Genomic DNA, 27623 nt, shown 5'->3' with positions numbered 1-27623 from the left:
AAAATGGTTACTGTAGTTCATAACCATTTTGCTTCCCAGCACCCTTTGAACTTCTAAAAATTTACTGGACTAGGCTTCATCTAGTCTTAACTTAGAACTCTTCTACCTTCATCTCAAGTAGACATACATACCCTCCTCCTTTCCCAAAATGCACTCAAATTATCCCTCAGAATAAAAAAAAAAAAAAAAAGCACCTTTTAGACTGTTAACTTCTTGAAGGCAATGGGACATTAAGAACATTAATCAGCATAGCAGAATGGTGCTAGAGTGTTTCCCTTCGTGACCATCCTGCATGAAATAGCCCTGAGAACAAGCAGTTCTTTTTTGCTATTAGAGCACTGCTTTTTCTGGCACTTAATACCTCACTGAACGCCGTTGTTATTTTACAAGACCTTCAAAAATTGCCTTGAGTCTGTTATACTGAAACCATAGACTTAAGTGCAGAGCTTTATGCTGTTCGTTTCTGCTCAAGGCAGTCAGCCTCTGCATCTCTCTCAATTTGCTATTTATTATGTATGAATAGCACTTATGTGATTACTGGAAATCTACAGTACGTGTGATGGGATCTCAACAGATGCAGAGGAGAGATTTTTCATGTTTTCATGTTGTAACTGGGTTAGCTTAAAACACATGGGAATTGCTAGCACAGGCTCCTGTTGTAAAAAATATGTAAAGTTTGCAGGACCTAAACAGGTGGTATTCTTCCCTCTTCTTTCTGTGCGGTGCCTATGAGCAGAAAGAGCTTCTCATTTGTTACCTCCTTTCAGCACCTGATAGTGAAATACAGATAGAACTAAGGACATGGGAAGAAAGATGTTCTCCTGGTAGAGCAGTCATTGTGTTTCAAATAGTTTGGGCTGAAAATTTCCTGTTATGTTGACGGTTATGGCTGTGTGGTGGGTTGACCTGGGACAGATGCCTGATGCTCACCAAGCTCTTCTATCACTCCTTCTCCTCTGGACAGGCAGAGAAAAAAATATGACGAAAGACTCATAGGTCAGGATCTCAGGGAGATCACTCGGCAATTACTGTCAGGGGCAAACCAGAATTGTCTTGGGGAAATTGGTTTAATTCATTGCCAATCAAATCAAAGTACGATAATAAGAAATAAAACCAAATCTTAAAATACCTTTCTCCCACCCCTCCCTTCTTCCTGGGCTCAAGTTCCCTCCCAAATTCTTTTACCTCCTCCCCTCAAGCAGTGCAAGGGGTTGGGGAATGGGGGTTGTGGTCAGTTCATCACATGTTGTCTCTGCCGCTCCTTCCTCCTCAGGAGGAGGACTCCTCACACTCTTCCCCTGCTCCAGCCTGGGGTCCCTCCCACAGGAGACAGTCCTCCATGAACTTCTCCAATGTGGATCCTTCCCACGTGCTGCAGTTCTTCACGAACTGCTCCAGCCTGGGTCCCTTCCACATGTCCTTTGCATGAGGTGCCGTCCTTCAGGAACAGACTGCTCCAGCGTGGGTCCCCCATGGGGTCACAAGTCCTGCCAGCAACCCTGCTCCAGCCTGGGCTCCTCTCTCCACGGGGCCACAGGTCCTGCCAGGAGCCTGCTACAGCACTGGCTACCCATGGGGTCACAGCCTCCTTTGGGCATCCACCTGTTGCTGTGTGGAGTCCTCCCCAGGCTGCAGGTGGAGATCTGCTCCAGTGTGGAGCTCCATGGGCCGCAGGGGCACAGCCGGCCTCACCATGGTCTTCACCAGAGGCTGCAGGGGAATCTCTGCTCCGGTGCCTGGAGCATCTCCTGCCCCTCCTGCTGCTCTGGCCTGCAGGGCTACAGGGCTGTTTCTTTCGCATCTTCTCACTCCTCTCTCTGGCTGCTGTTGTGCAGCAGTTTTTCCCCCCGCTTCTTAAATACGTTATCCCAGAGGTGCTACCACCGTTTCTGATGGGCTTGGCCTTGGCCAGTGGCAGGTCCATCTTGGAGCCGGCTGGCATTGGCTCTGTCCAACATGGGGGAAGCTTCTGTCATCTTCTCACAGAAGCCACCCCTGTAGCCCCCCACTATCAAAACCTTGCCACGCAAACCCAATAAAGGCTGGAAGACATTCTAGCAGAAATCAATGGTATAGCCCCCCTTAGTGTCCAATTGTAAATCATAGACGAATCTCCAACATACTACTAGTGTGATTACGGAGGCACAGAACTGGAATGCAAAGAAGGGCATTCTGTAATCAGATAAATATTCTTACTGTAGTTTTCTGTCTGTCTATGAGTTACATGAGCTGACTGTAGTTTTCTCTGATTCCTTCAGTTAAATGTACTTAAATACCTTAGGTTTTCATTTTATCTAGTTTTACTCTGATTATTAATGAGATAGGTTTTCTATCATAGTTTATTTGCAATAGTTGCTGGGAGTCAAACTGAGGAATTGATCATGTTCTATCAGAGGTTACTAGATAAAACTTTCAGCAGAGAAGTTAAAGCTAATTCATTCTGAAAGTTGAAATTAGAATTTTTTTTTTTATCCTTCCATCAGAATATCAGTCTTTCTTTTAAGCCTTGGAGCAGAATTTAACTTTCATCACTTTTGTTAATTAATCCACTGGTGGCCACACCAGAATCCCATGAAACAGCCTGTATATCTCAAATGTCTATGATGTTGTGTGACACTAGAGTGGGAAGCTATAGAGAAGCAGCATGTCCTTCAGCTGAAAAGACAATGATTCCTTCAGTCTACTGCTCCCAGTCCATCCACTGAAAAAATTCTTTCACTGTTATTAGTTGACAGATATCTGAAACAAATATGCTTCTTACTTATTTTACATGGTCTTGCATCATGTATGGCATTGCTATTTCTACAGCCTTTGGAAATCTTGAAACAAAAATATTAATATAGTGTGAATCATTATAAAATACCAACATTGTTGCTGTTCTTGTGTTTGAAAACAAGGAGAATCACAGTCAAATGACTTGCCAAACTTAGACAAGTACGATATGATTTGTATGTGGTGGGAATTATAATTATCACTGTTAACATTGTTATTATTTTATTATATCAAAAGGAAGAGAAAAACACATTAATTGGGTGTTCTGACATGATTTCCCAGACTGGATGAATTTTTTTTTAAATAAAAAAGGAAGGGTAACTTCATTAAACAGAATATTGGAAATTGAAGACCCTGTTTAAATAATTTACAAGGGTATTCTTGACACATATAGTCACTGGACTTGCTCTGATAATGTTAGTGTGTTTGTATGCTTGTGAGATCTGGGTGTTACAAAGGACTTAAGATAGTTTTGGTATCCATATATTAAAGTCAATGGAAAGAAGGGAGGTGATAAACTTTTCTCAGAGCTCAGTACAGGGAAAGGAAAAAGGGTAACATCTGTCAGCCATATTTTGATTCTTTTTTTGGACTACTGTTATTTCTGATACTATCAAGAGAGGCAAATTACAATATGTTAAGATTGATTATTGGCAGTTAAATCAGAAGTGTTTCTGAGTAGCTACAATTTACAGAAATAATAAAATATTTTTGTTGAGCATTAAAAAACTGAATTAAGATATGGAATAAGACATTAGCATTGGAGCTCTGAAGGCATATAAAAGCCCTAGGCAGTTTATGTTTAATTGGCTCTCCAAGGTAGAAAACAATTCTATATAGACAGATCCCTTAACATACTATCCTTCATCCCTACCTTGGACTTACCCATCTGAAGGAGACCTGGAGGACAAGTAAAAGTACTGTCTGGCCAAAAAAGTGGATAGGTCAGTTTCCCATCAAACAAATAATTCCTGGGTGTTTTGAGAATTTGCTATAAAAATCAATAGTGTATTCTTTGTTCTATACTACGTCCTGTTTGAAGCAAATAATGCTAATTCAGTAATTGCTCTTGAGAAAAACAACTGCTGAGATTGTTGCAAAGTTGAAGAGCTTCAAAGGAGTTCTGCCCTTCATAAAAGGATTAATTTGACTAATAGCTGACTATTAGTCAGATTACAAACAGTTGCTTTCCTATAAGAAGTTTCTGGACGGTAAGCAATCAGGAGGCATGAAGGTGAGTCTATAGATGTTCAACTGCCTGAATGTTGCCTTCCAAGTATTATGCGTCTGTGATTCTGCTTACAGAAGCCTTGTGCTGTAAAACAGAATCCCATTTTTCTGCCTGTGATAACACAGTTCAAATATCTCTGCTCCTCAACAGTTCCTTGCATTCTGGGTAGATAACGAGCTCTTTAAGGGAGTAAAGAGACTATACCAATGTACAACTAGATTAGCTATGTACTGCCAAAAGAGGGGATTCCACAGGAGTTTCTTACTAAAAGCTATAATCACAATAAATATAAAGAAGGCAATTTTTAGTACTACCTGAATAGTGTCATGCAGATATAAGCCCGTAAACGTGAGAAGATAGCATACTGCTAACAAAGGATATCAGCATGAATAACTGTAAATTTTGGGACAGTATGAGAAAGATGCAGCTAATACCCAATACCAAGTCGGGTACTGGAGCTCTGAAGGCATGTCAAAGCCCTAGGCAGTTCATGCTTAACTGGCTCTCCAAGGTAGAAAACAATTCTATATAGACAGATCCCTTAACATACTATCCTTCATCCCTGCCTTGGATTGTTTAATTCCAAACACAAGAACTGTGGCTGTCATGAAGCACTGTGATACATGTGATCTCAGCTGAATATGAATATTTGTTTATTCTTGCATTCTCTACATATAGAGCAACTCCTGTTTCCCTATAAGAACGCAATACTTGTGATTAGACAATTTTTAAGATTGAAGAATCTTACTTTTAAGGTTGAAGGAAGAAGGAGGAAGTCTTGACCCCACTGATTGTTGTGGAGAACCTTCTTGTTGACTTTAGTAGATGCAGTCTTTCATGTTTTATTAAAAAAAAAAATCACTGAGGAAGCAGTGCCATTCAGGTGTAGTGAGTTAATTCACCTTCAGATGATACATCCAAATTCTCCCCTGTTCAGGGGAGAAAAGAAATACAATATAAAAAATAATTTGCCCTTTTCAGAGCAAAAGTCAATTCACGTCTGCATAGATATTCCTATCATATTCAGGGGGTCATGATAAAAGTGTATGTGTTTATTCTGCTTATGCTTCTTATTCCAAAGATTAATTAGTTCTGACATCCTCATTCATTGGTTAGTCTATTCCTCCCATACGTTTCACTCTTAGTGGTTATTTGTTCTACAGCAGTGCAATTTGCCAACAAGATTCTTTTTAGACTCAGTGTTGGTTCCACCAGTTACTCTAAGTATTGCCATTTCTTTTTAACATGCTTTACTTGCATTTTACAGTTTTCTCCAGGCTGTAAATCTTTCTCACAAAAAACGTTCCTGCTAAAGTGAATGGAATTGCTCATGAAGTAAGCAAATAGACTGAATCTGGCACTCAGAAAAGCCTATTGAGGCATATATTTAACTGTTCTGCATGTTAACATTATGATTGCAATTATCTTGTGACTATGAAGAGTCACTGTTTATATACAATTAGCAGATGAGAAGGGCACAACCTCTAATCTGATCTTTCTATTTTTTGTTACACCTACTGGGAGTGAGGGTATAGAGGATGCTAAGTACTGTTTTATTCCTTCATAATCTCCTTAACTACATAACCTCTCTTTTCCTACCTCTGTGAAAAAGGCTTCCTCCAAAAAAAGAGGGCAATCTTACCCCACCATGGATTTGTACTGACTTGCTAAGTAAATGCTACTCCTTTTTCCTGTATTTCTGAAATAATATTCTGATAACTAATACATTTATTTTACTGTATCTGAGTTTTATGGTTTAGAATGGGAGATGGGCCATCACAAGACCATCCTGGATTCTCTCCCTCGCTCCTGAAGCGAGTGAACACCCGAACAGAGCAATTATCCAGCGGTCACCGAGGAACAGGCTGAATCCAGAGAAAAAGATCTGAGTAGGAGCATGCACATAGGAAGCACGCACCCATGCTGCTAACAGATTGTATTCTGTCCACGGGAAAATGCCACTAACTGCAACTCCGTTCACAGCTACAAATTCCCCTCAGGCAAGTGGCCTAGACAACATTTTGTATTTTTTAATTGTTTTGGGATATTTGCAACATTAATCTTTTCAAACAAGCAATAATTTAGATTATTTATAAAGACATTAGTGATCTCTTTCAACTGTGTCTTTTGCTTTGGGATTGCTCTGGAAAAAGCACATGTTCAAATTGTGTTTCCTGAAAACAAAAGGAACAGATGACGCTGATAATCCATATTAGGCTGTAGTTGCTGAAAAAGAGCATTCCTGGTTTTGGATAGGTGGGCTTCACCTGAGGAGGGCAGAACGCTAACTTCTCACCTGTTGTGAGTGGTGTCTGCTTAACAATGCTTGAAAACTATAACATTGACTTAATAAAGACATTGCTCATACTTGAGCAAAAAGTGCTCAAGTCGACAGGCACTGAAAGGATTTGAAGATTTTTTTTAATGTTCTAAATGGATGTTCTTAAAATAAATTATCAAACATTCATGCTTGTGTCTTGATATTTTTTGTGATACACTTTATGATAGCCCCAGTTTTATAGTTTGTGTTTATCTATTTCTTCTGCTGTGCTGTATAACAGTGAAGTAAGACTTTCATTCTAGCTCTCAGGGGATGGCTTTATGTTATCGAATCTCTGTTTGTAGGTTCTAATACTGATGTTCTTTATATCCTAAAAAGAAATAACCCTGAATAGATAAAATACTCTGTACTACTTTGAAATCTTGCTTTTTCTAGTGGGTGATTTACATTACATGCGATGAAGGTTTGTTTGTTTGTTTTTAATGCTTAATCTTTATAATGATATGCTGGTTTGAAGGCACAAGCTTGAACAGAGCGTTTTTTGATCTAACACAATTCTTAGTCACTTCTCTGCTTCTGCAGCTCTTATCCTTAATACAACTTCATGCATCCAAAACTAGAGTGTTTGCCTCGCAGTGCGAAGATCCACATTTATTCTATACTTTCCCTTTGAAAATAGGAGTGTCCTTAGTCGAAAGAAAAAGTCACTTCCAGAGCTGCACAGGGAAGCTGCTTCAACAGCTGCCTGCACTGTATTTGTACTGTGAGTAAGTAGGGGAGCTTGAATAAATACTGTAATTAGGAACATAATAGCACATTTTGGTTGCTTTAATAAATAGCACTAACATGAATTTTTTCTTAGTGGTGACACTAATGATCATTAATGGCCAAGCCTGTTATCTTTACAGTATGAATTCTTTGCTGAAAAGCCCAAGTCTTGAATACAAGATGTGATATTATTGAAACAAAAAATAAATGCAAAACCTTGGTATTAATCTCATTGGTTTGTGATAATCCTAAAAAATATTAAACTGAAATAACAGAAAAGACTCCAAACCTTTTATTTCCTTTGGTTTTCATGCAAAAGTAACAGGAAGCCACATGGGCACAGCTGGATTTTGTATAACCGTGTTCATGCACTATGTGCACCTCAGCTGCCCCTGGGCTCCAGCTCTCTCAGGTTTCGCAACCACACAACAGCAAGTACCAGAAGAGGTTTCGCACTTCCCAAAAGGTAGGTTTCTCAGTGCTGGTAGTACAGGCTTGAGGTAGTGCAAGGGAAAGAGACAGCTTTGCAGGGGACTTGTACTAAATGCTGCCTTTAGCTGGCTCAGTCACATGCAGAGGCATGTGTTCCTTGGGGTGGGCATTTAAAGCTATAACGATGGTAGACAATTTTTTTTTCCTCGTTGTGTGCTACTGATTAGAGTGCTTGCAGGTCTTAATAACACCTTCGACAGAACAATGTCTATTTTAGCCAGCTTTCCTTTGGAAATGGTTACTTGCATGTCTGTTACTGTTTTCCAGCAATAACTTTTAAAGCATTGATCAGTTTCCACCACATTTGAAAGAATTTTTCACATATCTTTAACTTGACGAATTAAAGGCTGAAGATGAATTTTTATTTATTAAATGTCAGATCATCCATTGAGAGGGTCATACAAAGATTATGTCAAGCATCAAATGTCACCAGTCTTCCAATTTAGACACAAGAACGGTCTGCAAAGGAAATACACCTGTTCTTAGAAGACACATTGTTGATCTGCTCCTTTGTGCTGCTCAGGGAGCTATTAGTTTTTTGCCATATTCATCCCATTGAATATAAAAAGACATTGTAATCATTAAAATGCATTAATGTCATTAAATATACAATATTCATTCTACAAATGAAGTCTTATTGTCAAAGATTCTTTTTGGATAATATTTTACAGACACTATGAAAACATGTGGAGCAATGTGCTTTCTGGTCTTTCCACATCAACAAAATTATCCAGCTGTGGAATCTTACTTGAACTGTCTTGTAGGAACAGGGATCTGCAGCCCACTGATGGTGTTATGTGACTTTGACTGTGCTTTGTTTCACAAAATGTATCCATAACGCATAATGTTCTGCAAAACTTGTGGAAGCTTTCTTCCATCTTTGCCAGAACACTTTACTATCTCTTTATCTCATGATATAGGGAGAATCACAGACTCTCATGAAGAACATCACCATCTCCACTTTTGTTCTCTTTTGTCAGCTTATCAGTCCACCAGGCTGTAATAAACCTGTATGGAGACCTCCAGTTCTATCACATAAACCACCTTCTGTCAGCTTACAGGAAGGCAGTACATTTGCAATTATGTGTTGTAGGACCTGTTCTCAGTTATAATTTGAAATACTTGCTGGCATACTAGAATAAATTTTTTCACAGGAAAGGATAGAAAGGTGATAGGACATATTTGAGACCATTTCTCTTTGTAAACAATTGAAACTCTTCAGAAGTTAACTGAATTCAATGGTGACTTGAAACCTGTTCAGGAATTCTATTCTTCAATAATTACGGTGATCATTTTCAACATCTACACTGAGTTACAGTCATACAGAAGACAACCCATTTACAATGGGAATCTGTGGATTCAAAAGTCTTCTTTAGTATTATCTTCAGAAGGTGATGACCATGCTTTTTGAATGATCTGCATATATTCTGTATGTGCTTCCATTTGTTACTCTTTTTTTCAACTAACAACCATATGTATTGTGAGTCAAACACATTGTAGTTAGGTGTTGCTAATGTCTTCTATTTACCCCCAGTTTACCTAATGATATTGAAGCTCCCTGGGATTTTCAGCAAAACTTGCCATTTACATGATGAAGTTTAGTACCAATTTTTAGGCTAAGTTAAACTTAGTAAGCATATCTTACTTTGTGTGCCACACAGTAGTTACTCCCTTGAACTCTTCCAAATTGATGACATTTTAATTTTACCTAATTTAGTCCCATAGAAACGGTTGAGTTGCTATTTCATTCCACATATAAAAGTGGAAATGTGCTGCAGTGCTTCAGGAAGGAGTTAGCAGAAGAGTTAATAGCCACACTCCTAGGACAAACAGCCTTCTGCTGCATTAATAGGCTCTGCAGAGAGGAGCAAATTACAAATGTTACCTCCTACTATGGTTAATAAGATTTCCACCTTTAAATGCGCTATCCTAGTACCACTGTATGCTGTTATAGCCTGTTGACAGCTACTCTGTCAAGAATATTTTAGTTACTTTCGGAAACATTAGACAGAACTTTTCATTCATTTTTCTCATATCTGACAAACTGTACTCAGTTTCACTCTCCTGGCTTTGTTTGGGTTACATGTTGTCACTGTAAACCTAAAGTAAAAGGGTTATGTCTAAATATCAAAGGTTTCTTATTTTGGTATTTTTTCTGAAGCTGTATGCAGAGTAACCATAACACAGCAAAGCTGGGGTAAGTGTTCCAGGATACTTGCCTGTAAAATATGGTGCACTTGTATCAGATGATTTTTGAGGTATACAGAGTCAGCAAGCTTCATTCAGACTTAAGAGAGGGACTGAGTGTTCTAAGTTGTACACTTTTTTCCTGGAATAATCGTTTTTGTCCAAAACAACATTACCTGTGCATGAATTCCCCCCACTTGCATCTTCAGATCACTACAGCTTTTGTAATTCTACTGTTGTATTTATACGCTTCATTAAAAGAACCAGATTTTCTTTAAAAAAAAAAGTAGCCAGAGGTAATTCTGCCTCTCCCCCACCCAACCATTCTGCCTTTAAAACATGAGAATTTCAACTATGGAATGCTCTTTATTGTACTTTGCTAATCATATAGAATATTTTTAGTGGTATTTGGGACCTTCACAGTAAATGCTCCTCTACTTCCAGTAAAGAAACTCTTCCTTTTGCTCACACCATCGCACAAGCCTTAATTTTAGCCTCAGCATATCTGTATGATTCATTCAGTATTGTCCTACAAATTTGTTGAAGATGTATTAATTTCAAAGTTCAATGTAAGACTTTTACTGGCTTTATAGTATTCTTTTCAGGAAAGTAATTGCAGTTAGCAATGATACTTGTCTGTGGAATGAGAAGACTTTGCTAAAAATTATAATATGATATTCTATTAATTAAATAGTTTCTAACTTCAAAATTACTTTTAGCTGATCTATGATGGACAGTTGCACACTTTGGTCAGTTTGCAAAATGAGAAGTACTTCTATTACTCTACGGATTTCAAACAGTAACCAACATAATATTCAGTGTAATGTGTTTCAGAATTAGGTTTATTGTCACAAAGCCAATATTCTGTTAACATTATATTCTCTAATTTGAAATTTGGGGAACATTTTAATTTCCTTATTTTGTGTACTCAAAATAGCATTTGTAAGAATGTTCTCTTATGTTCTTTTGCTAAACAACTCAAAAGTCAATACTAAACAACTTACTATATGCAATTGATTAATGGTAATCTATAAAGCAGCAGAAGTTTTATGCACTGTTTACTCCAATTTTCTTATAACTAACTTGGAGGTATCTTGTGCTCACTGCAGCATAAAACCTTATTGTCAAAGGCATGAGACTAGATGTTGTTGAGAAAGGAGATCTGTATTCAAGGACTTTGACCTGTGTGCATGGGAAGCAAACAGTGTTAATGATTTAAGTCAAACGGCTTAAGCACTTTCCCCCTATTTTGGCAGGGATCACTGGCCCTTGGAAACATACTTTCTGCCTAGTTTAAATGGTACTAGTGAACCGCAGTGCAATGGGAATAAATCGCAATTAAGTTCCAAGTGAGGGGTAGGTGGACAGGAGGTTTGGTAAGAGCTTTAACCTGCAAAGCTGAGTGCACCTATCAGAATCAGAATTACTTCTTTGACCTGGGACCAGTTTAATACAAGTAGCCTGTACTCAGGCTGTGCAGATGAAGTAAAATACTCTGTCTCTAAGTAGATTGATCATTTGAACAGTTAGGGATGTATTCGCATGGGGCAGGTAATTTGCCTAAGTTCTCAGTATAAATGGCGTAAGAAAGAGGCAGCAGCACAGCAAGTCGACTTCTATGATAACCTGTCTTAGTATCCAGTTGTATTGACATTTCATGAACAACATAGGAACTCGGTTTCCATGGACGTAGTGCTAATGGGAGATGAATCTGGATTCTGGCTTCTCACACCCCATTTCATGGGTTTTTTTGGAGTTTGGGCGGGGACTAAACCTGCAGTTCTATTGTCTGTGCCTGTCAGCCTGTACTTTCCCACAAAGAAGGCCATTCAATCAACCATTATTTGGGACACCTCCAAGTACTTTTGGTATTGATTCGGTGGTGCTTTTTGGCTTTGAATTAGTAGCCAGACTTGGCTCAAAAACGCACGCTCTGGTATCTAACTCAGTTTCACATGGAGGAACAGAACAGACAATTATTGTAACACAAGAGTTATGTGCTATTCACAGCTAAAATGAGATTAATATGTTAAGTCTTTGAAAACCTCAGCAGATATACGTATAAAGCTTTCACCTTGAAGTTTACGATTGAGAATGAGGTAATCAAATAAACAACAGTGATCCCTTGAAGAACATAATTTCTTATTAATACTTGGTTTACTTCGGGAAAACCATCAGTTCAACAGGGACACTGAGTTTATTGACCCCATTTTCATGCCCACCTTCTCTAAAGGAAGACAGGAGGCATTGACGTGTAGAGGTTTTACGCATTGCTGATGGACAGTCTTCACGTTTGGAGGAGAAGAGTCTTCTGATATTTGAAATGGTTTCTTTCTGTCCGTCTTTATAGGTTGACCAGTGTAATTGAAACATGTAAAACTGTGAAGTGTAAGTAACATGGAAAAGCATTTCTCCCCGTAGGAAGTGAAGGTGCTCGATACAGGAGACTGGATAACTGGTGACTCTGAGTACATGTCCTCTTGGTAAATCCTGTAAGAAAAAAAGTAGTAGCTTTCATGGCTGTATGCAGAAATCATACAGAGACTCTGAAAATAGAAAGGCTTGAGCGCCAGTGTCAATGCCTGTCAATCTGCTGCTGCTGCATGCAGTGTTGGTCTTTCTTGTTTCTTTGGGTGATTGTCTGGCGAATTATTCCTTCAGTAATTTGTGAAATCACCTTTTTCCTTTCAAATTGTGTAATAATATCCTCTTACAGTAGCTAACAGCTGTGTACTCAGCTTTTTTCTCTTCATTTATTGAAATTATTATGTAATATTTTAATTCCTTGGGGCAGAAACTATTTATTCCTACTGTGGTAGTATAGCAACTCTTGCAATGGGAACTTCAGACTTATTTATCATGAAAATTATTATTAATATGCTACTGAAGTGTTTATCATAAACACTACTTATGATAGAAATGCTAAACCAGTGGGTAGCTGTATCATGACAGCTCTTCAGATTCCTTCCTAAGTTGTAAAGGTGAGCTACAGAGTTCAGATCTAAGTTTTTCGGACACATGGGTAATCCCTGGTTTTGCTTCTCCCGTATATGGAACAGCATAAACCCAGTCTTAACTGTATGCCTGGAGAATAAATAAATTGGATATGAACCGTGGAAACTATGGAAGATCACAGAAGCCTGTGTTGCTTGGTATCGCGCAGTATGTATGAGGATATAAGGTTTTGCTAGGATACTTTGTATATGACAGCAATTACTTTTCCCTGGATGGTCACAATGAAGATGCGAGGAGAGTTTTAGAAGATCCTTGTAGTGTAAGTCATTCCCTTTCTTCACAATCACTAGAGCTACAGCTTTTTTAGGACACATAAAAATAATACAGCAAAGTAATTATATATTCCTGCATGCTTTCATAATGGCTGAAGTTAAAAAATGAACTTTTCCTTTGCCACATAAACAGAGAAACATGCACTGCCAAATCATACTCCCTCTCAGAAATACGTCATTATTTGCATTTACATTTTCAAAAACACAAACACGTACACAGCAAAACTCATAGTTCACAGGCTAAATCTCTTCAACGTGACAAAAGGTATTGCAAATGTGCTTATGAACAAGAAAAAATTCAGCATTGTTCAACAAGTCTATTTTTTAATAATTCAATTCTATGAATGAGATATGGAATAAATTCTCACTTTTGGACACATGCATGATTCCCACCAATTTCATAAGGAATTATGTTACACACCCCAAGGGAAGAACATCCCTTGGGAAGATCTTCTCAATGACTGTGAATTGATTTTGTTTAGCTACTTCAGAAAGATGAATAAAAAAAATAATCTGGGTCCCCATTCATCTCTAATTTAAGCTTCTGTAAAGCAGAAGTAATTTAGTGGCTGCAATTGGCATAGAAAAAAGGAGAATCAGGCTAAAAAATTTCTATAAAATATTAAGCAGATACAACAACTAGTTCTCTGTTCATGGTTTTGCACTATAGGATGTGAATAATTAATTATGCAATATCTAATTCATGCAATAATTATAAAGGCAAACAAGTTGTTTCAAAAACAGTTTTAGAAGGTATCTTTTACAAATATTTTCAGGTAGCTCAGGAACATTGTGTTTTGTTTTCAACACAGCTGTACTGGGGCCGCCTCTGGATTGCCAGTGTGTGGATCACAAAGGATCTACAGGGTTTTTCTAAGCTCGGTGGAAGACCACTCAGGTATGTCAGCGTAAGGGTATATTTACCGACTCTGAAGTAATTAGTCAAAATACTTTATTTACCATATATGGGAACAAGTGTGCTTATGGATATGAGGCATTAGAACACAACTTTGCCGCCTGTTCAGCAAATTCAGCTATTTGTTCTCCAACTATTTGCTGTCCAGAGTCTGCCTTTTTTTAAGTATGTATGCAGCAAAAATTACCGCTTTAAGCATCAGTTTCCTAAACTTCAGCTTCGGTGCTGTCATAAGCTGGATTTTTTTTTTTTTTACCTTGTTTTGCAGGCTTTGCTGAAGGGAAATATATACTTTTCTCCTTTTTTCGTGAGATCATATTGATTTCTTACTTGGCAAAACATTTTTAGTAGACCTCAACTCTGCATCTCAAATTACACAGCAATTTCTGTATTGCAATACTTCAGTTTCAATTTTAAGTTACAAGTATAAAAATATGTTGTGCAAAACTTGTAATCTTTCAAGAGACCTACTTTTCTATAGAATAATGGGAAAACCCAAATGCAGATAGAATTCTGAAACACTAATGTGTTTCATACGAAAAAATGTTCCAGTAAATGTAGCAGAATTCAATTTTTTCTGTAGAACACTGTCATTTACAATACTTTGTTTCATGCCATTTGCACGGTGCTTCAGTCCACTCAAATATTTTAATGAAGATTTACCTTTCAGTTCTAAATGGTTATGATACAGATTAGGGTGGGTTTGTTTTTTTTTTTTTTCTATTCCCCAGAACACTTTGGAACAGGAACACATGACTAGGCAGAGCGGATTGATCATAACAGGCAACTCAGTAATAGGATCTGCAAGATATCATGAAAGAATTAACAAATTGAATGAGAGTGAATTACACTCATAAGAAAAAGTTTGTTAATAAGGAAGAAAGAGCTTTTAGCTTTTACAGTGATATCTTCAATGAGCTGTAAAATAATACACAAGAGAAAAAAATCCCAGCTCTCATAGCACTGGATTTATTAATAATTAGCCATCGCTAACTCCTCAGTGAGGCACAACTTGATTGGAATAATAAATCTATACTATTCAGGTTAGTTATTTATAGTGGGCAAAGGAAACACACTGGTGAATACCAGTGGTGTGCGAGCATCGGAGAAGCTGTCAATCCTGCAATTTATTTCCCGGTCTCCTCCACACTCATCGCATGACCTTCCATTGACTTCTGCAGTCCTGGACAGGGACCCCAGCTCTTCCACATTTCACTGTATTTGTCTACACAGCAGATGCCATCCTAGGAGGCTCCTCTGTGAGTTGTTCAGTTGCATAGATATGAAGTGTGACTGCGGGCACTACAGTTAGAAAGGATCCCAGGTCTGAAGTAGAGGACAGGGTTTCTGGAGCCTAGGCTGTGTCTGCTGGGTTCCCTCCAGACCTTGGGCCACCCCGGCAAAGGGACCCTGAAATGGCCACTGCCTCTGACCCTGATGCCCTCGTGCTTTCCGCTGATGAGCTTTGCCATCCGTAAATCGGGAAATGGGAAATCCCAGCCTACGGACCCGCAGCAGCCACCAGCTCGTACCTGTTGCTTTCAGCCCCCGAGACGGGTCTGAGCGCGCCCTTCATGTCGGGCCCACGCCACTGACGCAGGACAACTCGATGCCTTTAAGGGTCCGGCCGCCCGCGCAGGTCAGCGGGGGACGTGACCCCACGGCGGGGGAGGGGGCGCCGAGGCCGCGGCGGGAGGCGCGGAGCAGGCAGCCCCCTCCGCGCGCCCCCGCACCCCTCCGCTGGGCTCCGCGCCGGCCCTTGCGGCACCGCCTGACGTCACCGCCCGCGGCGGGCGGGGCGGGGCGAGGCGGGCGGCGGGGCCGCGCTCCGGAGCGGGCAGCGCGGGGACAGCGCGGGAGCGCGGCGGGGCGCGGCGGTCCTGCCTGCCTGCCTGCCTGTCTGCCGGCCGGCCGGCCGGGCTGCCGCCATGGAGGAGTTCCTGCAGCGCGCCCAATCCAAGCTGGTGAGTCACGGCGGGGCGCCGCGGGGGGCAGCGGGCGCAGAACTTCGCCCGACTCGCCGGTAATTGCAGCCATCGGCCTCTGCCCCCCCGCTCGCCCGCCCCGCCCGGGGTGCAGCAGGCGCGGATGCTTCCCAAAACTTCTCGGAGTGTTTCTGCAGCGCTCTGGTCCTCGGCGCTGCTCAGCAGGGCGGGCGGTGGGGAGAGGATGGGGCTTGTGACCTTTGCGTCGGCGGGGGCGTATTTTTGGGGGTGCGTATTTTTGGAGGTGCGTTTTCTTCTCACGCCTTGCTGCCCTCTAGTTACTGCTGAATAATGCTCTGCTTTACGAATATACGAGCCCATATTTGACAGGCACGTGGGGGGTGGCAGCGTGCCATGTTGGGATTATTGGTGCATTTGTAGAGACTTTCAGATGCATCAAGTTGCATAGTTGAATGGGGAAGAAAATACATCGGAAGTCACTGAAAAACTGTAATTTCTGTGGTCTGAATGTCACTAGAAGTAGGGGGTAAGTTTGGATAAGCGAGACTTGAAATAACTGAGGGATATGCAAAGGTGATCGAGGACCAGCCCCATAATTGCGTCTCGAGGGCCACAGGTAGTTAATATTGTGTTAGGAATCACAGAGAGATATACGTCCTGTTCTCAAATTACTGTATTGGTAGGGTTGTGCTGAAACTGCACTGCATTTATTTTGTTTACAGTGGTTGATAATCTGGCCCCAGTGTGTGCTTTTTATTTCCCCTTGGTGCAGTGCGAAAGTAGGATCTTTTTAAGACTGGGGTGGTCTTAAAGCCACTTCATTTCCAATCGTGAGGATTGATTTTCTGGGCAAAACTTGGTTTTACAGTTGTTACCTTTAACGGGCAGCCTGCACTCCTGCTGGCTATCCCAGCTCTAAGAACTATATTCAATTATAGGACTAATAATGGGTTAGTAAAAAAAATCCCGTCGCTGCTAGTTTTGCCCTGTATTTTTGGGCACCTGGGACCTATGTGCTTGCAGAGTGCCCTCCCCACCCTTTGGAGAATCGCTGTAGATAACTAAATGTAAACTTCATTGTTGATAATTAGAAGCGTGGGGCCTTCCCAGTTTCATAGACCTGTTATGACTGTCTGGAGAGCGAGCAATCATAAAAGCAAGATCCTTTTTCTCTGATGACCATCATTCTCTATATGCAATGGTTTTAAAGGATAGTTTGTTATACCATCTCTTGTTGTCATGCATACGTTGGAAACTAGACAAGGCATTTTTTAGAGGACTGGCAAAATAGAAGAGAAAAGAACTACCTTAATATTTAACTGTGTTGGCAAACGTTAAGGGTAAACATGAGGGTGTGTCATCTTGCTTACATGCTAGCTAAGTTGCTTTACTGTGTATTTTTAGGAGTTTACATAAAGTGTTTCCCTTATGTTTTCATGTAAACAGTCTTTGGTAGTCCTGTTGAAAGATACTGCATAGTGCAGTTTCAAATACTTAATACATTTTCAGATCAGCATTTCATACATTGCAACATTTGAACTGGAGTTTTGGTTTTGACAAGTTTCCTGCTCAGATACATCGAAGGTGGTCTCACTTAATGGACATTAATTAAGTTACAATAGCAGTCTCTTCTGCACCATTAGTAAATGGCAAGGAGTAAGAGCAACTTGATTTTGCTACTAAAAGCAAATACTGCTTTAGTTTTTCTGAGTAGCTGTTGGTAATAGGAAAGGAGTTATCTGGAAAACGATAATCTGAAGAGGCCTGTGGATAATAGGTAATATTATTTCTTTAATTCAGATGAATCGGGGAGCACAGCAACTGAACAGTGGCCCTTTTTATTCCTGCAACATGGGTTTTCAAAAGAAATGCAGTCTTCTCTTTGTACCTTCTGAACCATGGGAGCAAAACGTATTTTGGAGCAGGTCTCCTCTACAGGAGGAGTATCGCAGGAGGAAGTGTCTTTCAGGCTGCGATGTTTCATTTTATGGTCGTGTCAGCTGAGCAAGGCTGGGGAAGAAGCATCTGAGCATCAGCGTGTTCTGGTCAGAACAGATAAATCTTACAGGCTGACTTTAATTTGCCAATTTACTTTGTCCCACAGTAGCCTGAAAAAGGTAACCCGGAGCAACTGGGTTCTGCAACACAGAAGGCTCATGATGCGTTTTCCTGCCTGCCTGGTCAAGCCTTTTGTGGGGAATCTTTCTGTGCTGATACGAGGTAGCCATAGACTGAGTTGAGGGCAAACAAGGGGCTATGTTTGCTTTGCCACTGATCTAGGGTAAAGCTGCCTGGGTAAATGGGCGAATGGCTCAGAACTAACGAGCTGCTGTCTGTCACTGTGCTACTGCAGCCATGTCTGTGGAAGATGCTAAAGCCCTACAGTTGTACCTCAGAGGCCTGATGATGCCAGTTTTACAGTGCTACTGTTTCACACCATGGGAAATCTTCTTAGGTTAAAGTGATTACAGGGCATTGACTACATGAGTATTACTCAGCATAAGTAAAGGAAGATTTTCTTTACTCATGAACAATGGCTCCAGAAGAACAATTGCTCCAGACTGTGCAGGAGAACCTATTACTGCAAGTGCTTCATCATTCATTTGCGTCTGGCTCCAGCCACAACATTAATCAGGGCTGTTTTTCCACATGGAGAAAATTCTAGCCTCAGAGTACACCACACAAAGGACTTGCACATTTTTTTGTTTTCTAAGGCTCTTGCATTGTGTACCTTCATTGATTGTTAGAAAGGAAAATTCTTTGTGCATTATCTATTAAAAATAAAGTCTCCATTCTTTCTTTAAGAGCAATGAATTTTGCTTTTGTGACTTGTCATGTAGTCGTAGAACATTCTCAGGAATTTTCAGTACCGATTTTTAAAATTATGTTATGTATAATCTATGTAAAACCAAGGGGGAAAAATGTTAGAAGTCAAAACATGGCAGAATATAAGAGATGCTGTGCTGACATTTTTTGGCATTTACGGTTCAGTCCTGCAGGTTTTTCTCCAGTTTTTCCTAAGTCTAGCAAAAATGTGAGAATAGGTGAGACTAGGTGAGACCAAAGGTCCTTCTAAACCAGCGTTCTGCCTTGGTTTAAGGGAAGGTTATAAGCAGTAGAACATACAGGTCTGCTGATCAGGTGTTGAAAGCTTAGATCAAAATATATATATCTGAACTACAGTGTCAGCCACAGCTAGAGTAATCTGCTGTACATTTGGCTACATTTTGTGTTTGGTTGTGGGGTTTTTTGTAATCAGATTACACTTTGCCTTCCACAAAATCCCTGAGACAGTGAGTTTTACAATTTTATCATGTGCTCTGTGTGAGTGGGGCGATATCCCTGTTTGTTTGCTTTAAACTGTCTGCCCAACAATTTTGATGGGCGTTCCATCGTTCCTATGCCTTGAATGAATATTTTTTGTTCACTTTCTCCGTGGTGTTTAGTCAAGTATTGCCACATCCCCCTTCTCCCAAACATTTCCAAACTAAGGTTTTCTATTGCTCCTTCTTACACGAGCACTGTTCTATCACTCTGTCCATGCTTGTGGCCTCTCTCTGAAGATTTTATAATTTTATCAACTCTTTGAAAGTTATAGAGCCCAGAACTGCCTGCTGTATTTAAGGCATGAGTGCATAAAAGGCTTTGACAGTAGTATAAAACCATTTCAGGTTTTTTTCCATTTTCTTAAGAGGTCTTGGTATTCTACGTACTTATTCTATTCCTATTTATTCTATTTTGCTGTCAGAAAACATTTTTCTGATGCTTTCAGAGTATAATTTAAAACAAATGCATGACATTTTTTCTGCTTAGTAATACCCATTTTAAAGCCTATCTGACTCTGTATGGTACGTAAATATAGTTAAAAAATGGAGGTTTCCTCACATTTTTCCTAGTCTGCACTTCTCGGCCCTCATTTCCATTTACCATTTTATTACCTAGTCCCTCAGTGTCTTGAGTCCTTTCTGCAGCTCTTGTAGCAAGTTTTAGTCCCTTGAATACTCTGGTATCGCCTGCAGCTTTTGTAACATCATTATGTGCCTGCCTGTCCTCCTGGAAGTAATATTATTTATTATTTATGGATATGAAGAACAGCACGTATCCCAGCGCATATCCTTGTGGATGAATCCTTCACAGGTATTTTTCCTTTATTGTGAAAACCGACCACTTGTTCCTGTCCTTTGTTTCCTAACTCTTAGTTCTTTATTGTGCCATGAGAGGTTTACACCGCCTTTTTCTCTTGTGATTTAGCTTCTTTGCTAGGAAACTTTTGACTTTTGCTCTAGGAAACTTTTCAATAATATTTTTGGAGACCCAAGTACAATGCATTGACAAGCTTGTCCTTCTCTGCATGTTTGTTGAATTATTCAAAGAACTTTAAAAGACTTAGTACAAAAACGTCATACTTCGCAAAACCTTGGTGTCTCTTCCCCAGTATATTATGTTATTGATGTTTGGTGGCAATCAGTCTGTCTGTGTCTGGGCTGGACTCTTTCACGCACAGCAGGGCTCTCAAGTGGGAGAGGAGTGACTGATCAGTCAATACACTATTTTCTATAACTTAATTAGAAAAATAAATCAGAAATTTAAGGCTTCAGTGGTGTTACTTCAGAATGCTTATCAGAATGATTATCAAAAGGTTAAAGGCAATTAGATAGAGAAATACAAATTCAGAAATTATTTCTTTAGTAATTCCCCGGTGTGAAATACTGTGTGCTGCATGAGGTAGTTAAGTTTTTGGTATTTTTCGAGTAATCTCTGCGCTTCAGGCTGTTTGCAGTGAAGTTGAATGACTGTGAGAAGTTAAATCAAGGGAGCCTGTCAAGAAAGAAGCTGTAAGGATTAAAAAAAAAAAATAAATTAAAAATTAACAGAATTCCCCCTGAGAGATGCTGAGACAATGGCTGCCAGCCAGTACTTTTTCCCTGGCCCGAGGTCTGTGCTTAATGGAGAGCCTAATGCTTCATATGCTGTCCTCAGGGAAGTCAAAGAGGACAGAGTGAACCCCGGAACGGGCTTAATGCACAGATGATACGGAGATGTCCACACACTGCAGCAAACTGCTTCAAACTAGCAGTTCGAAGATGGTCCTCCCCCTGCAGAGAATAGCAGATTAGCTGAGGAAATAATCTTTCCAAATGCTGTGTCATCTTCAGCGGTTAACAGCATTTGGAAAAAAAACCCCAAACCCTGCTAAAATTTAAAGTTCTGTTAACCCCTTGCTGCTGTAAGAAAAGAGACTATGATGCTAGACCAATGTTACATTTGGCAAAATAATCCACTGGGCAAATGGGGAATCTTGCCCCCAGACAGATGTGCCCCGAGAAAAACTGGACTGTGCAACTGGACGTTTTCCAAAGTGAGGGCCAGGCCCATAGCCAGGGAGATGCCCTTGAGAATAGTAAAAGAGGCTTCCAAGGCATTGCTTTGACAGATATGAAAAATGAATGTTGTGCTCGTTTCTGAGGCAAAGAAGTTCAAAGAACAGTTAGTGATGATGGCATGACTTGAGCAGATTTATGCGGCTGCTGTTTAAAAACAAGCTGAGTCACAGGTTTATTCATATTGCCTTTTATTTGCCTATCTGGAGTTTTGTTATCAATCATAGGCAGTGGTGACTTTGAAAATAATATTTAATTTAGCTGGAATAAAGTAGTGGCTTTATGGGAAGTGGAAGACATTACAGAAGTGAAGGAGAAGTTATTTTCCCAGAAATTGCTGAACTTATCCAAGCAGAGGGGTATTTTTTCAAGCATTAAGACAAAGAATCAAGTTTTACACTCTCATATATCTTATTTGCATTAATCCAGCAGCACACAGGGGACTTGACTCCATTTAGCAGGGCACTTAGAGTATGTACAGAATTAAGAGTATGAGTAATGATATTTACTTCAGTCAGAAAACTCACATGCATAAGTTGTACGTACATCTAAAAATGTTGCAGAATCAGAGTCTTACCACTGATTAACCTTTTGTTCCTTCAGTCAGTCAGAAGAAACCATGTAATTGGCAGCAGCAACTTCAGAGTCAGGGTTCATTAGTAATGCGGAAAAAAGAGTAAACATTGCTCTAACGTAATTCTGAGATAAATATTTAAACAAAGAATAGTTGTGAGCCATGCTGAGCAGATACAGTAATATTAAAGGGCTTACAGAGATTAGTGAAATTATTAGAAAAATATTTTGGGAAATGCAATTGAAGAGTAATTCCAAATATATATTCTGTATGAGGAGAAAAATTTGAGCACATGAAAATAGAAAGATGGAGACGGGAGTGTCACTGTAATGCAAATAAGACATGCTTGTAGGGTGATAATTTTGTGAATATCCCAAAAGAAAATTTTGGGATACCGTCTTCATATTGCATAGTAAGGCAGTAATAGGTCTTTGTATGTTCATAGACACACATACACATCTTTATTAGGTTGAGTTATGTCCTGTAGACTTACTCTGTCTCTTTTTCATTATCATTATGCAATTTCAAGTGGAATGCTTCCTTCTGTTTTGGGTGCCATATAACCAAAAACATTTCTTGACTGTAGGAAGAATTCAGAGAATCATTAACAAAATGATTTAAAGAATTGACTTCCAAGGAAATAAAAATGAACTCAACATAAAACTTGATTAAACTACTGTTGAGCTGAGACATGAGAGCAGTCTGGATCTATGGGGTACTAACAGCAATGCCAAGAAGGAATCATTCATTCATGTACATTGGTATAAATAAGAAGTTGCAAAACTGTCAGCAGGGGCTTAATAACAAGAGAGTATTTCCTGAAAATGAGGTCTTTTAGCTAGGAGAGCAGTCCCCCAGAGGAAGGAGGGGAACCCCCTCCATAAAAGCAAACCAAAATAAAACAAGACTTGGATGAACATATGTAAAACTATTTCAAAAAACAACCTACAGTTGTAAGGAAAATATATTGGGTGATTTAATAACCTTTTAGAGTTCCACTAAGGCCATGCAAACTACAAGTATGTAGAAGCAGCTGAGAATTAAAAAAGCTTTTGCCCCATAGATTTTCTTGGTTTTGGCGGACAGAAATAACATTTTAAAACGGTAGCCTACATACCTCGCCTTTCGTCAGTCTCTGGTGCAGTGATATTTTCTCCTTTTTCACAAAAAAAAGGGAGTGGAAATGGAAGAATAAAGCACATCTTGGTGAATTTTCCATTGGAGGAGGTGAAGTACATCAAATTGAGCCAAATTCTATCCTGGATAACTTTCGGGGTGTTGAATCATTGCATGTGTGGCTGATGTACTTGTTCATTGTTCTACACGGAAATAAATTCCAAGGGCATTTCAGTGCAGTATACCTCAATTTACTAGGGTATCATCTACCTGTACTGGTATTTAAGTGTGGTACTGTGGTATTGACCAGGATCCTGTTGTGCTAGATGCTGTGCAAATACTTAAAAAAAAATCTGTTCAATCCCTGTCTTTAAAATGTCTGTAAAGTAAGTTGGAAAACATATAGGAGGAAGCAGATGAATCCAAAGTAGTAGTAGGGTGGTAATAGTTAGGTGTGATAACATTTATGTATCCTAACCTAATTGTGAGCATTTTGGCAGAAGGGTAGCTTTGAGTATGAGTTAGAAAAAGGAAGATGGGGAGGTTTGGAAACATGTCTTTAAGTGTAGGGACAACACAGGAGGAAATGAGATCTGATTACTCTTTCCACTCCTTTGCTATTGACCTGCTGGAGGTAAAAGTTAACGTTTCTTTATTGAATAGGAGATTATAGATGTAGCAGAGGAAAGTGTGAAAAGGTTACAAAATACAGTTTAGGGATTCTATTTGATGTGTTGGAGCAAGTGTGGACAGAGCCAATATGGCAGGGTCAGAGCCATGGACCATGGGAAGGTTTTCAAGAGCATGGTTCTGGAAGCTACCAAGTTACTTCTGCTGAAGCCAAATAACGTTTAAGTCATTAAATCATCAGGTAACGATGGCCAGAGTGTTAGCTCTGAGGGTAGGTAGGAGAGGCTGATGAAACAAGAAACCTCTGGAACTTTGCAATAGGCAGGATGTGTGTGTCTAAACTGGACATGGTGCCAAGATTACGGGCTGGCGTGATGCGTGGGATAGTTTTGTCAAACATTCCTGTGAGAGAGAGGTTCAATAAAAGGAGAGGCAGTAAAAGCTCAGCTTTAGCTGTGCTGAGTTGGACTGTATGGTAAGGTTATGCCAGCGAGGTGGGGAGAAGGTGTGGGTTTTCAGTGTGAAAGGGCAGGACTGGAGCAGCACCTAGGTCCTGTTTGCTAGGCTGGAGTCCTAAGGGAGGTCAGTCTCAGAGTTTAAATGACTTGATGGTGTTCCTGTTACATTCTTTTCCTGCAGAGAAAAGAGCCTGGTGCCAGCCTCAGTTAGACAGGTTCTTAACAACTGTAATGATATCACTTGTTCTAATGATATACAAATAGATTGCAGAACAGTAAGGACAGAGGACAGACGGTGAAAAGGTTAGGAACATTTCAGAGAACAATGACGTCTGCATGATGTCAGATAGTTCTCTTTCCTTGTTTACTGTGTCATTTGACAGTAACTGAATAATGGGTGATAGACCTAACAGACCTAATGCACTGGCCCAGTTCCATCTTGCACAGTCATAACTTGCTTTTGTACATTCCTCTCTAGCCTCAATTTGTTAGTCTCAAGCCTCCTTACATCAGCTTTTGTCTAGAGCGCAGTGAGATTTTGCAGTATACCTACATGATTTACCTGTTTTGTACGCTTTAGGAAATTTTGATTTTGCTGTACTTTGATAGCAATAATTGTGTTTATGTAATTTATTAAACCAGTTTTGATTCTGGTTTAGTTTTCTGTGTGGAAGTGCCTCGGTATACAGTGCCTGACACTAACCAAGTTAAATGCTGAACCAGCCTTTGATTAAGTGACAGACCATCATGATGGAGTGACCTTTTCCCCAGTGGTTAATCTTACTGTTATACAGAGCATAAGAAATACTATCCTTAATAAATACTTTCTTGCTCTTGTACACTAGTGATTAAAAAATCCTGGGCAAAGATGAGTTGCTAGGGAAGAAGAAAACTCTGAACTGTTTCTTCAGATGCTACCATGCTTTTATAACTCATGGAAGTAAGTGGAGACACAGAGTCTAGCTGGTGTGCTGGCAGAGAAAGGCATAGTCTGCTTGGTGAACCTCGTATACTGTTCTGCAGTCAGTGGGATAGGAGGAAAGAAAGGAACTTTTCTTTTGAGTTTGCCTTTTTTTTTTTTTAATAAGAAGCAGAATTGCACCGTTTGGAATCTATTTGACTCTTTGTGAATCAGTGATAAATGGTTAACTTTTAAGCACTTGCACGGACAGTGTCTCTTAAACATAGACAGTTGGCAAGTGATCAGTTGACTGATTCAGCAGCCTTTCCTTTACTTAACAAAGGTTTTAACACTCAGTCAAAGTCATTTGCAGGCCTGGCTGGATTACAGCTGAGTCAGATGGGAGTGCAGTGGTAGGTTAACTTGCTGGAGAGGTACACTAATGTTTTTTGATGATGCATGTATGCAGTCTGTTCGAGACTGTATCTTGAGCATTCACATTACTCAGAAGAGCAAGTGGCTTTACGTGTTGTACCTGTGTATTTTGCGTTTAAGAGGTTTGGGTCTATATGAAATCTTGGAAAGGTTAGCCTGCCAGGTTCCTGCATGTTTTTTTATACGTGTTTGAAGTGGATAGCCTTATCAAGTTAAAAGACCAGATACGGTTTTAAAAACACTGGTTTCACTTCTGGCCTTTCTCTGGTTTTGGATTTGTTTCTGTGTTGCTTTGAGTTTTTGGTCTTTTAATTCAGCAAGCATAAAAACGTAAATTACCCATTCAATTGAAGTAACTTTAGTGCAGAAAACAGCCAAAATTTCCCCTTTTTTCAAAGATGGACTTAGCTCTCCTTTCTCTTGACTTAGTTGAGATAGCAGGTGTGGTAATTTTTTGACTAACAAAAATACTGTAATTCAAGTTTACCTGAATTACAGATTTATTTTTTTTCTTCAAAATGAATTACTCATTCCGTCTGTGAAGGGTTTAGGGGCTGAATTGTTATCACTAAGGCATAGTCTGTGGTAAAGAGATTATATCCTTCCTCTCCGCCTCCCCTCAAGGAAACGTGTGCATTTATCTCTTTGTGGTATGATGGAACTGTAGAGGCTAATGATAGATAAATTGTTCAGTTGCTGCAACCAGCTGTAAAATGATGCATCTTGGCTATTTTTTACATAAAATTAGGTTTGTGTATGAGAGGAAGAGGTATGGGACGGCTTTGTACATCTCTGCTTTCTGCATGTTCTAAGAGGTTAGCTACATAAACTCATTTAAAACCAGTTCCATGCTACTGTGTGGAATTTGTTCCCTCCCTTGGGAATTTGATGCACACTAGAAGTTCAGTGTTGTCAGTCTTAGGAAGAATAAACAAAGGCAGTGACTTCATTTATTCTTTGGAAGGGTGGCGTAAGTGTGCATTAAAGCTCTTGTTACAGGGATGAGAAAGTGGTGCAGACTGGAGTTCTAGTCTTTCATCTCCAGAGACATGGACTCATATCCTGTTTTAGATCACATGTGAAAATGAGTTAAGTGATCCAATCCTAGTAGCTATTTGTTCACCTCTCAAAATCATTGCACAGTTTTCAACTGGCAGCTTTGGCACAGTAGAAGGGGTATTTCTAAGGCTGGGTCTGAAGTCTGTTGGTTCATCTGTTTTGCAAAGTTTGTGCAATAGTTGTTGGTGGGAGCCTGTCTCAGTATGAAAGTGTTCAGGCTTCATTTAAAAACCACAACCAACCAAACCAAAACAGCCATCAACTTAAACCCCCACCTCAGCCCCCCTCACTGTGTGAGAATTGGGCCAGTTACAGTCTTACGGTCTGAAGACGTAATTTATTTACAGATTCTAAATAAAACCCAAATTACAGTTGATAGATAAAATGGTCTGATCTAAAGAAATATTTTTAGTTAAGTTTAGGTAAGTATGAAGACCATAAAGTCTGCTTGACTGACAGTGTTGAGACTTTGTTTCTTAGAAATAGAGCAAGTTAAGTATATGGCTTACTTGTTTTAGAAACAATTGATATGCCATTTCCGTATCCTGTCACCGTATAAGATAATTTGAATGTGTCTCTTCACCAAATTGTCTATAGTGGCAGAAACCATTACCTGAGAAAACTTTCAGGCTTTCTGTTGATTCTCCCCCTTCCCGCCATCTTGTAGAACTTATTTGAGATTTTATTCTTGCTGTCAAATGCCCTGCAACTTGTCTTTTAGGTTGGGGATTCAAGTTCTGCTCTGTGTCACAGTGGTGAAAATACAGAGTAATGCCAGTTTGGTAGCATGAGTTTATGTTTATACTGAGAAAAACAGAAGAGGCTGGTTTCAGTGTGCTAAAATGTAACACTAAATGTAAAAATGCTCGCTTTTAATGGAGACAGCACTAAGCAGGTGAATTTACCTCCTTATTCCTTTTCTCCCCGGCTTTGTAGCTTCCAAAGAGAGGAGATGAACGACATCTTTATTTATATATTTAATTTATTTTCTTTTTCCTTTTTCAGCTGTTTTCTCTCTGCTTTCTCTCCTTTCCTGCCAGTAGGATATTTAAGAGTCAAGAGCCATGATATTTGCCATCTGGCTTTTAGGAGTGGGGGCATGCGTACCGATGTATGTGAAACCAGTATAGTCTCTCATTAAATGTCAACAGGTTCAGCACACTGTAGTATAAATACTTTGTGGTTCTCC

The 27623-nt window shown here is 39.7% G+C and overlaps 1 protein-coding gene across 3 annotated transcripts in view; it reads left to right on the top strand.

Moving 5' to 3' along the window:
* Nucleotides 1-15660: 15660 nt before the first annotated feature.
* PRUNE2 (prune homolog 2 with BCH domain) overlaps nucleotides 15661-27623 on the top strand; it is a gene marked incomplete at its 3' end in the record, with an annotated part of 138904 nt that continues 126941 nt past the window's right edge. For all 3 annotated transcript variants that reach the window (XM_082013550.1, XM_082013549.1, XM_082013551.1), the window contains exon 1: nucleotides 15661-15898. In XM_082013550.1, coding sequence (XP_081869676.1) covers nucleotides 15863-15898 — 36 coding nt within the window. In that variant the 5' untranslated portion in view covers nucleotides 15661-15862. The remainder of the gene's footprint in view (nucleotides 15899-27623) is intronic.

The sequence above is a fragment of the Phaethon aethereus genome (genome assembly GCF_964289735.1).
Source record: "Phaethon aethereus genome assembly, chromosome: Z".
NCBI classification, from domain to species: Eukaryota; Metazoa; Chordata; class Aves; order Phaethontiformes; family Phaethontidae; genus Phaethon; species Phaethon aethereus.
Note: the sequence above shows the minus strand (reverse complement) of the source record. Positions and strands in the feature narration are given on the sequence as shown.